Genomic DNA, 12,692 nt, shown 5'->3' with positions numbered 1-12,692 from the left:
TGGGCCCAGGGCGTGGACCCCAGCGGCATGCGTGCGCCGTCAGGGTATGGGCGCCCAGGCCACAGCCGACCCGGCCAGGACTCTCCAGAGCGATGTATTGGCCCGGAGGGGCGAGTGTGGGGAAGCAGACTAGAGTCCAGCAGCGCGCGGGGGGGGGGGGGGGGGGGGGGTCTCTGTCTCCGCCTCTCGCTAATGCTCTACATACAGGTGTCGGGTCACGGACTGGTCCGTCCGGAGGATTGCGGGCAGGGGCTCTGCGGCGGGCAAGAGGCGCCCTGTGAACAACTTGCCCAGAGCCGGTGGGTGCGCAGGCTGATGAGGCTACATCGCATCCCAGCTGATGAGCAGAATGGAGCAGACAGAAGCAGAATCCAGTAGGAAGGTGGAGAAAGGAAGGGAGAGGAATAGACAAATATGGAGAATTTGTGAGAGAGGAGACCGTCTGAAGGGCACGGGGGGTGGGGGGTGATGGAGACAGTGCAGCGACAGGAAGAAACACAAGGATGGAGATGTAGAGGGAAGGAAGGTGAGAGGCTAGAATCAAGAGGGATGAGAAAGGCAGTGAGAGAGAGAAAGAAAGACAGAAAGAGAAAGCGAGAGAGAGAGAGAGATATGATGGGATAGTATGGAAGCAAACAACGCAGCCAGCTGAGCACTGACAGGGATGCAGTAATCCACAGCACACAGAGTCAAAAAAAAAAGACAAGCGACAGACACAAGTGCAGGAAAACAAGGCAACAAAGAGTGAGTTGGCGCCTTTGGCGGCTAATCGAATCGCTCCAAAGTCCAAGCCGAGCGCGGGTCTGGGAAAATCGCCTGTGTTTGGCTGACTGTCCGTGACTCTGCTGCCCCTCCCCCACCCCGGAGCTCCGAGCCGGGGCCCAGTGTTCTGGGTGCGTGTGGCGATCGTGCTCCTGCAGCAGCCGGTCCAGCACGGCTGCGTCTCCTCCGCACGACCCCCTCGCGGCTGAGTCCACCCGCTATCTGATTCCCTGCTGCCTTCTCCTGTGCCTCGTGTTCTCTCCCTCCGTCTCCCTGGATGCTGCAGACGGCTCTCGCACGCTAGTCAGCCTGCTCTGGCAGGAGGAGCGCGCATGAGCATGTTTTTTTTTGTGTGTGTGTGTGTGTGTGTGTGTGTGCGCGTGTGCAAGCACGCACTACCCTGAATGCGCATGTGCTGCAGAGGGCATGTCAGTGTGTGGGAAAAAAGGAGAAGGTACGTGTGTGTGTGTGTGTGTGTGTATGTGTGTGTGTGTGTGTGTGTATGTGTGTGTGCATATGTGCGTGTATGTATGAGCATTATCTTTATATATGTCCTCAGTTTATCTCCAATACAAACAAGACTTTAATGAATCTGTAGTCTGTTTACCAACATTCACCTTTCCTCTCTCTCCTTCTCTCTCCTTGCTCCTTTCTCTCTGTCTCTTTCTCTCACACACACATACACACACACACACACACACACACACACACACACACACACACACACACACACACACACACACACACACACCACTGTTCTCTTGTTCCATCCTCGATTTACCACGCAGTGTGCATCATGCTAAAATGAAACTGAATAATGGTGTTAAATATTCTAACACAGCAATCTTGACTTTGAGGGAAATTAGAAAAAAAAATGTTCCTGTCTCCTGTTTAAGGGAGAAAGGTACCGATTTTTCATTGGCCGGTACCTAAGCCGCATGCCTTGTGGTCACAATGCAGAGCCAATGGTTAAGCAGGAAGGGTAGAGGCTGCTGCAGTTCGGTAGCAACCAAGGTTAAAGCACAAACATCCGCATCAGGACCCAAGAGCTCCCTCCCTTACCTCCTCCCCATCCTTTCCCTCTCCATCCTCTGTCCCTCCATCACTTGTCTCTCTCTCTCTCTCTCTCTCTCTCTCTCTATTTGTCTCTCTCGCTTTATGTCTCTCTCCCTCTGCTTTTCTCTGTCTCTTGCTCTCTCCCTCTCATAGTGATGGAGAATAATGCTTTGGCTACTTTGGTTGCACGTAAACAATGAAATATGAAATATACATTGGAGAAGGAAATCTATTAGATCTTTCTATCTATCGAGACCTTTCCTTCTCTAGTTTTTGATGGCAAGCACCCACACACATGCAGACATGGTAGTAGGTCCAAAAACAGGAGCCATAGTGGTCAGTAGGTGGTCACCTATAATACCTCCACCTTTTTTTTTGGGGGGGGGGGGGGGGTGTTCGGGGGGCACTGCTTACACCCCGAAATCTAATGCATTATTTGTAGTGTGAGCAGGAATTGTTGGGGGCACCTCCTCCATCCAAAAAAAAAAACCCCTATGCCATGTGGAATGTGTGAGAGTGTGCTGGTGTGCTTACAGAGCCCATGATGGTGACAGAGTCTAACGGCTTGGGACCACAAAGAGGTATCATTCCCTTTCTCCACTACATTCAGCAAGCATCAACCTTCAACATTCTAGCCTTTAAAGTCATAATACATCTGAACATAATAGGTTAGAACCTGGCTCATGGGATTATAGAATACCTATTGGTCTCGGGTACAGCTTGAAACTTTGCTGCCAAGAAAGGCAATCCCCTTCCCACAATTCCATCCCAGGCAATACGACAAATGGGATTATGGGAACTGTAGTAAGCATGTCGCAGTGGTGGCAATGAAATGAGGGTGAAGGCACACCTTGTTGGAAGCCATTTCGCTGACTGAGCGGTGTGTCTGGATGGTCTCCAGCTGGTCTAAACACCAGTCGAGCTCCTCCAGAGTCTCACGAGCCAGCTGCTGGTACGTCTCCTCTGTACGGTGGGGAGAGAGGGGCAAGGGGGAGAGACCCTTAATACAATGGCATACAAACACTGGAGCAATGTTTTAGCATCACTTTCAAAACACAGTAGAAACTGGTTTAAACAACAATGTTTGGGATCTGTCAAAGGAAAGCTCCTGTAAAGTATTCTCCACTTAGACTATTTACTTTCAGAGGATTTATTAATCTTACCCTTAATCAGTACCCTTAAAAGTTGTATTAATCTGACCCTTAATCAGTACTCTAAGAAGTTTTCATGTCTGACTCTTGTCTTCTTTCAGTGACAAAAGAGCAGGAATATTTTAAAATGTTCACAAGGAAAGATCAAATGAATTATGAATAATGTATTTTTTGCCACATGACTTGATTATCACATTTGCTACCAGCAAAAAAAAATGTAAAAATTGTCCTATCTGTGGATGTTTGACAGAAGTTGCTACTGATATAAATAGCTATTAAAATCATATATCAAAAAATGTTTGCTAATGAACACAGAAATGTTGGAACACTTAGATATAGTTTTCAGTGCCAAAGAAAACCAGAACCACCTAAAAGCGAATTAACACTGCCTTCTTTTTGCCTTTTGAAGTTCTATTTCACACTGGCTAAACTGTCATTATGAGCTAATTTCTTGTGTTTTTAGAAGGTAATAGGACTGCAATAGGAAAGCTATTTACTTTATGTTGCAAAACCCAACTGTGTTGTGAAATTCTGGCATATATATATATATATATATATATATATATATATATATATATATATATATATATATATATATATATATATATATATATATATATATATATATAATCTTTTGTATCTTCAATCTACCATCAACTGGTCCATGACTAAGTCACTAATCTTTAATAACCTTCAGTGTTAGATGTCACACATGGACTGGGGTCAGGGAAAGGGATGAGAAACATGCTCAAAGCCGTAAGCTTAGCTATAGTCTCAGCCACAGATATTTCACCTACACAGGCGCAAGTAGAATCTGACATCTATAGTGCATTTACCTGGCCACACTATCAGGATCCTGCCAAATGCATTCTGATTGGGTATCCGCGTATATATGCACTTCCGCAAATCGTTTTGTACTTGTCTGATGTAAATCACGTTTTGTTCTACCTCAGGTCTGCCTTAGTGAACAGTTGCACATATATTGAGATACAATGAGCCTTTCAGATCAAGTTATATCAGTGGGACTGAAAAAGATGTGTGAGGTCCATGGTATCTCACCATTAAAAGTAGTTCAAGAGTTGTGCTTAAAGCAGTTAGTAATAAGTAAGAATTAAAAATTATTTTTATTGAAGGGGTTATGTAAAACTTTTGGCAATCATTTGCTAGGCTATAGTCCTGTTCAGATTGAGTATCTGTTCTTTTTGTTTATTTGCTTTGCTGTTGCATCAGAATTAGTGTAGGCGTAATGATTTTATTACTGAATACTGGCCTCTTCATTATGCTGCCATTGTTTTTGGATTGCACTTACATTTTTTTTATTTAAAAAAAATCATTTCAAAAATCAATCAATAAATAAAAATAAAATTATTAAATAAATAAAATTATTAGGCTCAACATTTTAATAGCCTACGTTAAAAAGGCTTCATATGGCCTGGCATGCCAGTGCTGTGCTAGTATCATGCTGGTTCTGTCCTAGTATTTGATAGTGTGTGTTGTGCTAATCTCAGGATAACAGGCTCAGCAGTGTTGATGAAATTTTTACACATTAATGTCACCACTGGGTTCATCACCCCAAAATGTTCAAACAGCAGAAACTAGCCATAAATAAAAGTCTAACAGATTGATGTGTATAGATGTGTACAGATGTGTACACCTACAAGATGTTTCTAATAAAGCGGGTGGTAAGAAGTTTTAACTTCATTTAACTGAAGAAAAATACCCCAAGGAGACTAAAATATTCATTTATAATTCTCAGAGAAAAACATTTTTTAACCCGTCATATAACTTAGTCTAAAGATGTGTTGCCTGACCAGCTAATGCAGCTCTAGCTCAAAGAATGTGTGTGTGTGTGTGTGTGAGGGAACATTTACAGGCAAAAGCATATTGGTGTTTATCTAATGCTGCAGTGGGTCTACACAGAGAGATTAATTAAACAGCAAAACCATCCCGAGTCCTCTTGATCCAAAATGAAATGACCAGAAAGTTTACTTACTACTAAAGTCTACTTATTACTAAAGATTACAGGTGAACCCTGTCCAAAAGAGGTAGTAGTATTGTAGTATTGGTCATATGTATCTCCCTCACTGTGGCATAGGGGGCGATATGGAGTGAAAGGCTTTTTCATCACCACCAGATGATTTGTGATTTTATTTTCTCCAGAGGCTAGCAACTGAGAGTTGTTCTTAGCTTGATTAGAGTCTGGTATGCCTCCAGCCCCTGCTGTCCATATGGTTCCACTGCGTCCGATGATATAATTCGTTTTGTACTGGCAGCAGTGCCTACCACAGGAAGCCTGGTGGAAGTGAATGTGAGAGACAGTGTGTGGGAAGAGCGGTAGTGTGTGTGTGTGTGTGTGTGTGTGTGTGTGTGTGTGTGTGTGTGTGTGTGTGTGTGTGTGTGTGTGTGTTGGGGGGTGGGGGTGTGCTCAACAGTTGCTAAGTTTTAATACAGTAAACATACCAGAGAGCGTTGCTGGGGGAACGGTGGGTTGGCTTGTCACTGGCGACCTCCTGTGGACAAAAAGAGAATTACAGACTATGGGTGACTGGAAAGAACTTTCTGTTGGCAGAAGCAGGAGACTGGCCTGTGCTGTCAGCTCAGTGGGAGATCAAAAACCTTTACCGTAAAGGGATCAGCTGATGTGCATTCCCAGAAAACATATCCATTGCATCTAACATTATCATTTCACATAATACATTTTTAAATTATTATACACTGTCTTGTATGTGTACCACCTACACTATATGGACATACCGCTTGATCATTGAATTTCAGCATGGTACTCTAATTGAATGCCATTATTGCAACAAGTCAGTTTGTGAAATTTCTTCCCTACTAGATATTTTATAATCAGCTTTGAGTGGTATTATTGAAACGTGTAAGCATTTAGGAACCACTGCAACTCAACCACTCAGTCACAGCAACTCAGCAGACCATGAAAGTTACAGAGCATGGTCACCGAGTGCTAAGGTGCATAGTGTGTAAAAGTCACCAACGCTGTGCTGACTTAATAAAAGCTTCAAATCTCCTCTTGCATTAACATCAGCAAAAAAACTGCGTGCCGGGAGCTTCATGGCATGGGTTTTCATGGCTGAGCAGCTGCATGCAAGCCTTACATCACCAAGCACAATGCAAAGCGACAGATGAAGTGGTGTAAAGCACAGTGCCACTGGACTCTGGAGCAGTGGAAATGTGCTCTCAGGGGTGACAACTGTGCTTTAGTGCACAAAGCAAGGTCCATAAAGGCATAGTTGGGTGAGTTTGGTGTGGAAGAACCTGACTGGCCCACATAGAGCGCTGACCTCAACCCTATCGACCTCACAAATATATGAATGAGCAAATATTGTCAAAGGCACACTCCAAAATCTTGTAGAAAGCCTTCCCTGAAGACTGGAACTGCCCAACAATTTTGTCCATATATAGTGAATATTAAAGATTCACTGTCTGGAGCAATGCTCAGAATGGGGGGAAAAAAAATTAAATTAAAAATCCTACAGATAAAAAAGAAACACAAATAAGTAGTTCAACCAGAATAATTAGCTATCTTCAGAGTACACAGCAGACATAGGAGATATCAGCAATGTAATTTTTTTGGCAACTGATATAAGCAAATGGAGGTGATCAACACTGAAAATGTGCTAAAAGCAACCATCTCCTTCCTAGACTTGAACAGCTTAAGAAATATCTCTGAATGTCCTACTTTCCATAAAACTAAAGAAACTAAAGAAACACAGGTCCAGCTCTATAGATGAAATGCAGGAAATCTCTGAGTAGATACTAAGGGCACAAAACTTGTCTTTATTAAATTTGTGTTATGCCAGATGCAAAAGAATGCTGCTCTGAGCTAGAGCAGCAGAAGGTTGAAGTAAAGGATACTGTGGAATGGTACTGACTTGCTGGTGGGTGTCGTGACATTGGCAAGAATGGTGAAGTTGCTTCTGACAGTTCGAAGACTGGCCAACACCTAGGGTAGAGGGCGGGGAGAGGGTGGAGAGAGGGAGGGGAAGAGGGCAGGACAGGGCAACAGAGAGGGTAGAGACACAAAGAAAACAGGATGCTAAGTCTGTCTTTGCAAGTCTTGGGCAAACCTCACTATGAAGCTGCATGTAGTTCCTAGTAGGCAGTAGGCCTTACCTGAGCAAAAGGGGTGACTATGAGATCTTCAGCATGTCTGTAAAGAGAGCGAGAGAAAGAGTGAGAGAGAGTCACTCTAAACGTGAAGGAAAGACCTGCTCTACACTCAACAGCCACTTTATTAGACATACTACAGCTCAAGTCTATAGCACATTGACATGCACAATTTATATATCTGCTGATGGCTGCTGTCAGGGGCCAGCCACTCTCAGCTGAGCAGTGTCACTATGCCTGTGTGTGTGCATGTGAGTGTGTGTGTTTGTGTGTGTGTGTGTGTGTGTGTGTGTGTGTGTGTGTGTGTGTGTGTGTGTGTGTGTGTGTGTATGTGCACGTGCATGTGTGTGCATGCATGTGTGTGCATGCATGTGTGTGTGTGCATTTGAGTATGTGTGGGTGTGTGTGTGTGTGTGTGTGTGTGTGTGTGTGTGTGTGTGTGTGTGTGTGTGTGTGTGTGTGTGTGTGTATAAACTGAGCAGTTACACTGACAAGTGTAAATTCCTGAGCCACACTGCTCTGCCTGCTAACCCTGTGCCAGCTCAACCCCCACATCCATGCCACATGCATGCCAGTGTTAATGCAGTGTTGAAATGGTCTGCCACAGGAATAACAGGGCCAGCAGTGGTTCCCTGACACTGACCAGTGATGAACAGGGTAGAAGGGGACACATGCGCTACTACAGCTGGGCTTCAGTCTGGAACTGTACACTTATAAAATACACTTATAGACTAGGAATACATAAATATACTTATAGGCTAGATGCACATAAATACACTTATAGGCTAGATGCACATAATTACACTTATAGGCTAGATGCACATAATTACACTTATAGGCTAGGTGTAAATAATACATACACATATAGGTTAGGTGAATATAATAAATACACATAGGCTAGTTGTACATAATAAATACACATATAGGCTAGATGTACATAAATACACTTATAGGCTAGCTGTATGTAATATATATACTTATAGTCTAGGTGTATATAATACATACACATAGGATAGATGTACATAGTACATACACTTTTATGCTAGGTGTACATAAATGCACTTATAGGCTAGGTGTATATAATAAATGCACTTATAGGCTAGGTGTATATAATAAATACACTTATAGGCTAGGTGTACATAATAAAGCTAAGTGCCATAAATGTAAATGTAATTTACATTTATACCTTAATGCCATAAATCTAAAATGTAAATGTAAATGTAATAAATACACTTATAGGCTAGGTGTACATGTCACGGAAGGCTCTGGCCCCCATGAGTCACGTGGTACGGCCCGCCGTGTGCAGGGGATTCACATTTGTACTGTTTGTAACCACGCCCTCTGGCATTACACACTTGCATTGGGTTTAATGTTGAATTTCTGTCTGTCTATTTAAACCCCTGTCAGTGTGTGCATCCTCGTTGGTCATTGTCCCTACGTGTGTGTTAATTTCGATCTCTGTAGCCATAACGTTAGTTTGTGTAGTCCAATGTTAAAGTGTATGTGTTCTTCCTTTAATGTTAAGTGTAGAGTCATGTTTACTGTAAGTGTTGTGTGTGAGTGCCACCTGTGTAGTATATGTTTAATGTTAATAAACGTCTTGCTCCGTCGAGGAAGTCTGTGCGTCCTGCTGCACGACCTGTGGCACTCGGGCCAGAAACGTACAGTACATAAATACACTTATGGGCTAGGTGTATATAATAAATACATTTATAGGCTAGGTGTATATAATACATACACTTATGGGCTAGGTGTATATAAATACACTTATAGGCTAGGTGTACCTTAAAAATGCACACAAAGTATAGTCCCAAGGTTGGTTTAATACAACTGCTGGTGAGTGTGTTACAACCCAAAGAACAGCTAAGTGATGCGTGTGAACAGATTAGTGATGAATGTGAATGTAATTGATGCACATGAGCAGGGAAATGATGCATGTGAAGATAAGTGATGCGAGATAGATAAGTATCGTGCATGAGCAGGTAAGTGACGTTTGTGAACAGGTACGGGATGCATGTGAAGGTAAGTGATGCGTTTGAGTAGGTAAGGTCATGATTCACCCATGAGCTGCTGTTGTGGCCCTGCAGATAATGCTTACCCCTCGCTATTAACGGAGGAGTTGCGGGACATGGTCTTGGGGGACATGTCGTAGTCGGAGTCAGAGCGATACAGGAAGGACTCACGCCTGCCACTCTGGGGGAAGGAGGGGTGGAGCACCAGACCAGGACTCGCCTGCAAATCCATCGGACTACGTCCAGGAGACGGTCCATTCTCTCCATCGAAACTGGAGAGAGAGAAACAGAAAGAGAGAGTTGAGAGTAAGAAATGGATAGAGTGTGAGCATGAGAGAGAAAAAGATGGCAACGCCAAGAGATTGAGAGTAAGAAAGAGGCAGAAAATATAAAGAAAAAAGAGGGCAAAAACAAGATGAAAAAAGAGATAAACAGAGCGAAAGGTCTTGTCATTTCCATTAAGCACACAGACACCCCTGCCCCAGACAGCATTAGCTTTTTTTCTCCCGTCCTGCACAGGGCAAATGGCACTGATATTGCAGATTTTGTGATTGGCTGTCCATCTCTCCAGACAGCTAATGCTCTTAGACTTTGTAACGGTCACAGGTTGCTGCCCAATGACAGCACCTCCATTAGCATCATTAGCCTATTAGCCCAGTCAGTGAAACTCCCATAATCACTGGAACGGTTTATTAGCCTTACTGTAATGCGGTTTATTAGCCTTACTGTAAACAAGAACGAAAGTGCACAAAAGTGACAGAGCTTGTTGGATAGAAAAGTCACCGCGCATGAATGCACGTAGCTCGATTGCAGGTTCTAAAGTGTGTTTGTACAGTGCTAATGCGAACAGGCGCATGGACAAGAACTGAAGGCTCCAGAACATCATGGAAGTTTTATGGCCCTCCCAGCCAATTCTGCACAACAGCTGTGGCTGTCAGCATAGCAGCATGGAATGGCACCCAGCCTAAGAGGGCATACGGGTGCAGCAGAAGGCGGAGCGTAGTGTAGAAGCAGGGACTATAGTGGCCAGGGGAAGAGAGCCAGGAAAGTAAGATACCTGGAGACGGAGTCCCAGGAACGCCTCAGGCATAAAAAAAACCCAGCTGCTTTGCAGGTGGAGGCCCAAGTCTGGCGTGTCTGGGCTCAGAGGTGAGGCAGGGTGGGTCGGGAGGCGGTGGCCCACCACACCCCTCCCACAGCTCAAAGCTGCACTCCAACCTCCTCTGAGTCATCACTATGGAATTCTGGGTATGCTGTAACACCCAAAACCTTAGATACACATGAGAACTACAAAAAAGCTCAAATGCACACACACATGACAAAACAACAAAAATATGCACATGTATTACAAAAAAAACAAAACAAAAAAACAACACAAATACACACATGAATTACAAGAAAAGCTACAAGGTTTCAGCATCAGAGTTTAATAGCGGGCAAGATTTCAGTCTGTTGTCTTTCTCTTATTTTTTCCCTTTCTCTCTCTCTCGTTATCTCTCTGTCAGTCAGACGTCCTCCCCCTCACTCTCCCTCTCACTCTCACTCTAATAACCCTGTTCCCACACAAAATGGAAAAAAGGATAAATAAAAGCCTGAACGTCAACGGCAGCATCCAGAGCCACGCAGGCTGTTACTGGCGCCGAGCTATAGCACCACTCTGCTGTGGGAGCTAGTGCTGCTGGGTGAAGGCTGCAGCAGCTGCATGCCAGTCTCTTTTATGGCTGGCCTGTTTTATGAGGCTGGGGCAGATGCAGGCATACCTTCCTGCATACCTTCCTCTCCCTTTCTGTTTCTCTGTGTAGCTTTCTGAAACTCCTCTTACCTCCTAGTACACAGTTCTACTTGGAAAAGAAAAACAGATCGTCATGAGGACCGAAGACGCTTGGTTAACGGGGAACTGGCGTGGAATAGCAATGCTCCAGAGAGAAAAGAGAAGAACACACACTGAGAGGGGAAGAGAAAGAAAGAGAGAGAGAGCGGAGAGAGAGAGAGAGAGAGAGAGAGAGAGAGAGAGAGAGAGAGAGAGAGAGAGAGGGAGGTGGTGAGTCACTGCCTATCTAAATGTTTGCATACCATGAAAGCCTGGAGCATGTGATATTTTCCTCCAAATCCATTTTTGTTTTTCCAGAAATAAACAGGTGGTTGGCCTTCGAGACAAAACTTCCCAGTTACTTACTTAAGTCTTACTTACTTAAGATGGTACCATGCCCCCAGTCTAAATAAACTCACTTTTCTAACAGGAACTAATTCCTTACAAACTCTTTGATCACACCAAAAAAGATTTATAACATTAAATGAGTAACAGAGGGAGGGTGTGTGTGTGTGTGTGTGTGTGTGTGTGTGTGTGTGTGTGTGTGTGTGTGTAAAACAGAGAGCGTGGAGGGGAGAAAGACAGAGAAAGAGAGAGAATGAGTGGGCGCGCACAGGCCATGTGCCTTCGCTGTATCATGTTAATATTTTTTAAAGTCACGTGACGTCTCTGAAACTAGGAGAGAGAGCGAGAGAGAGAGCCACGCGTCACGTGTCACTCTAGCGCTCGAATACCATCCGCAGAGGAACAAATCATAAATAAGACTCTTGTCAGCCGTCATTTTTTCCTGAATCTCCCCTTTCCTCGTGGGTCCTAACGCCCTTTTCCTGCTCCATCCAGCTTCTTTTAGATTTTTATGCTATTTTTCCTGTCTCTTCCACTCGTTCTCCCATCATCTGTCTCTCAAGATCTTCAACGCCCTCTCTCTGCGTTGTTCTCTGTAATTTGTCTCTGTGGATGTGAGTCAGTGCCGAAGAAAGCACGAGCCAAGCGCGCGCTGCTACACCGGCGCGTTCGTTTGTTTATAGGCCACGGGAGACCCGCAGAGCATACTCACTGAGTCATGGACAGAAAAGACGTTTTTACATATGAAAACGTAAGCTGGCGTGGCAACCGTCGAAGAGCACACATGTGGAAAATTAAACGGGAGCGGTGCACTCTGCGTGTCCCATGAGGCCTTACAGAATCTTAACAGAGGTAGTGAAAATTTTGGCTAGGTTTGTAATACGTTTGCGTTGCATATGACCTAACTATTGTCTTGAAAACGCGCTAGATTAATACACCTTGAAAAACGCAATTAATATGCATCAATAGTCAAGGGGGGGGGGGGGATCACAAGCTGAGCTAATGCACGAGAAACACGCTCGCCCTGCTTCCTTTGAGCGCACAGTGATTATAGGATACGGCGTTGGCAGCGAGACAGAGCGCAGAACAGTGGACAATGACAAGATGATCAGAGGGTGCATGGAGGAAAGAATTAGTGCCAGCTGGGTGCGCCTTGCCCTATAAACGATAACATGCTAAAACCAGACCTTCCCCGAGCAGCAGGGAAACAAATGCTGGCACACTGATGGCTTTGTCTTCCTGGCCTGGCTCTTTGAATTACTGACCTTGCAGTGACTGTACGGAGCCTTCAATGTGACAATAATTGCTGCAGATAAGTACTGCGATATTGATGTGCTTTGAGGAAAAAGGCCGGGAAGCACCCACTGGCCAGGACGAGTAAGCCACGACGAGCTAAAATTCACAACAACTCGCACGTGTAGAGTTTTC

At 44.4% G+C, this 12,692-nt stretch overlaps 1 protein-coding gene across 1 annotated transcript in view; it reads right to left on the bottom strand.

Moving 5' to 3' along the window:
* pde4a (phosphodiesterase 4A, cAMP-specific) overlaps positions 1 to 12,692 on the bottom strand; it is a 49,935-nt gene that overhangs the window by 13,909 nt on the left and 23,334 nt on the right. The window contains exons 2-6 of the mRNA XM_027027284.2: positions 9,196 to 9,381; positions 7,104 to 7,140; positions 6,863 to 6,933; positions 5,430 to 5,479; positions 2,669 to 2,781 (exon numbers count right to left, since the gene is read on the bottom strand). Of these exons, the coding sequence (XP_026883085.2) occupies positions 2,669 to 2,781; positions 5,430 to 5,479; positions 6,863 to 6,933; positions 7,104 to 7,140; positions 9,196 to 9,381 (457 nt within the window). The remainder of the gene's footprint in view (positions 1 to 2,668; positions 2,782 to 5,429; positions 5,480 to 6,862; positions 6,934 to 7,103; positions 7,141 to 9,195; positions 9,382 to 12,692) is intronic.

This window comes from Electrophorus electricus, chromosome 8 (assembly GCF_013358815.1).
Source record: "Electrophorus electricus isolate fEleEle1 chromosome 8, fEleEle1.pri, whole genome shotgun sequence".
Classification (NCBI taxonomy): Eukaryota; Metazoa; Chordata; class Actinopteri; order Gymnotiformes; family Gymnotidae; genus Electrophorus; species Electrophorus electricus.
This window is presented reverse-complemented; position numbering and strand designations above follow the sequence as displayed.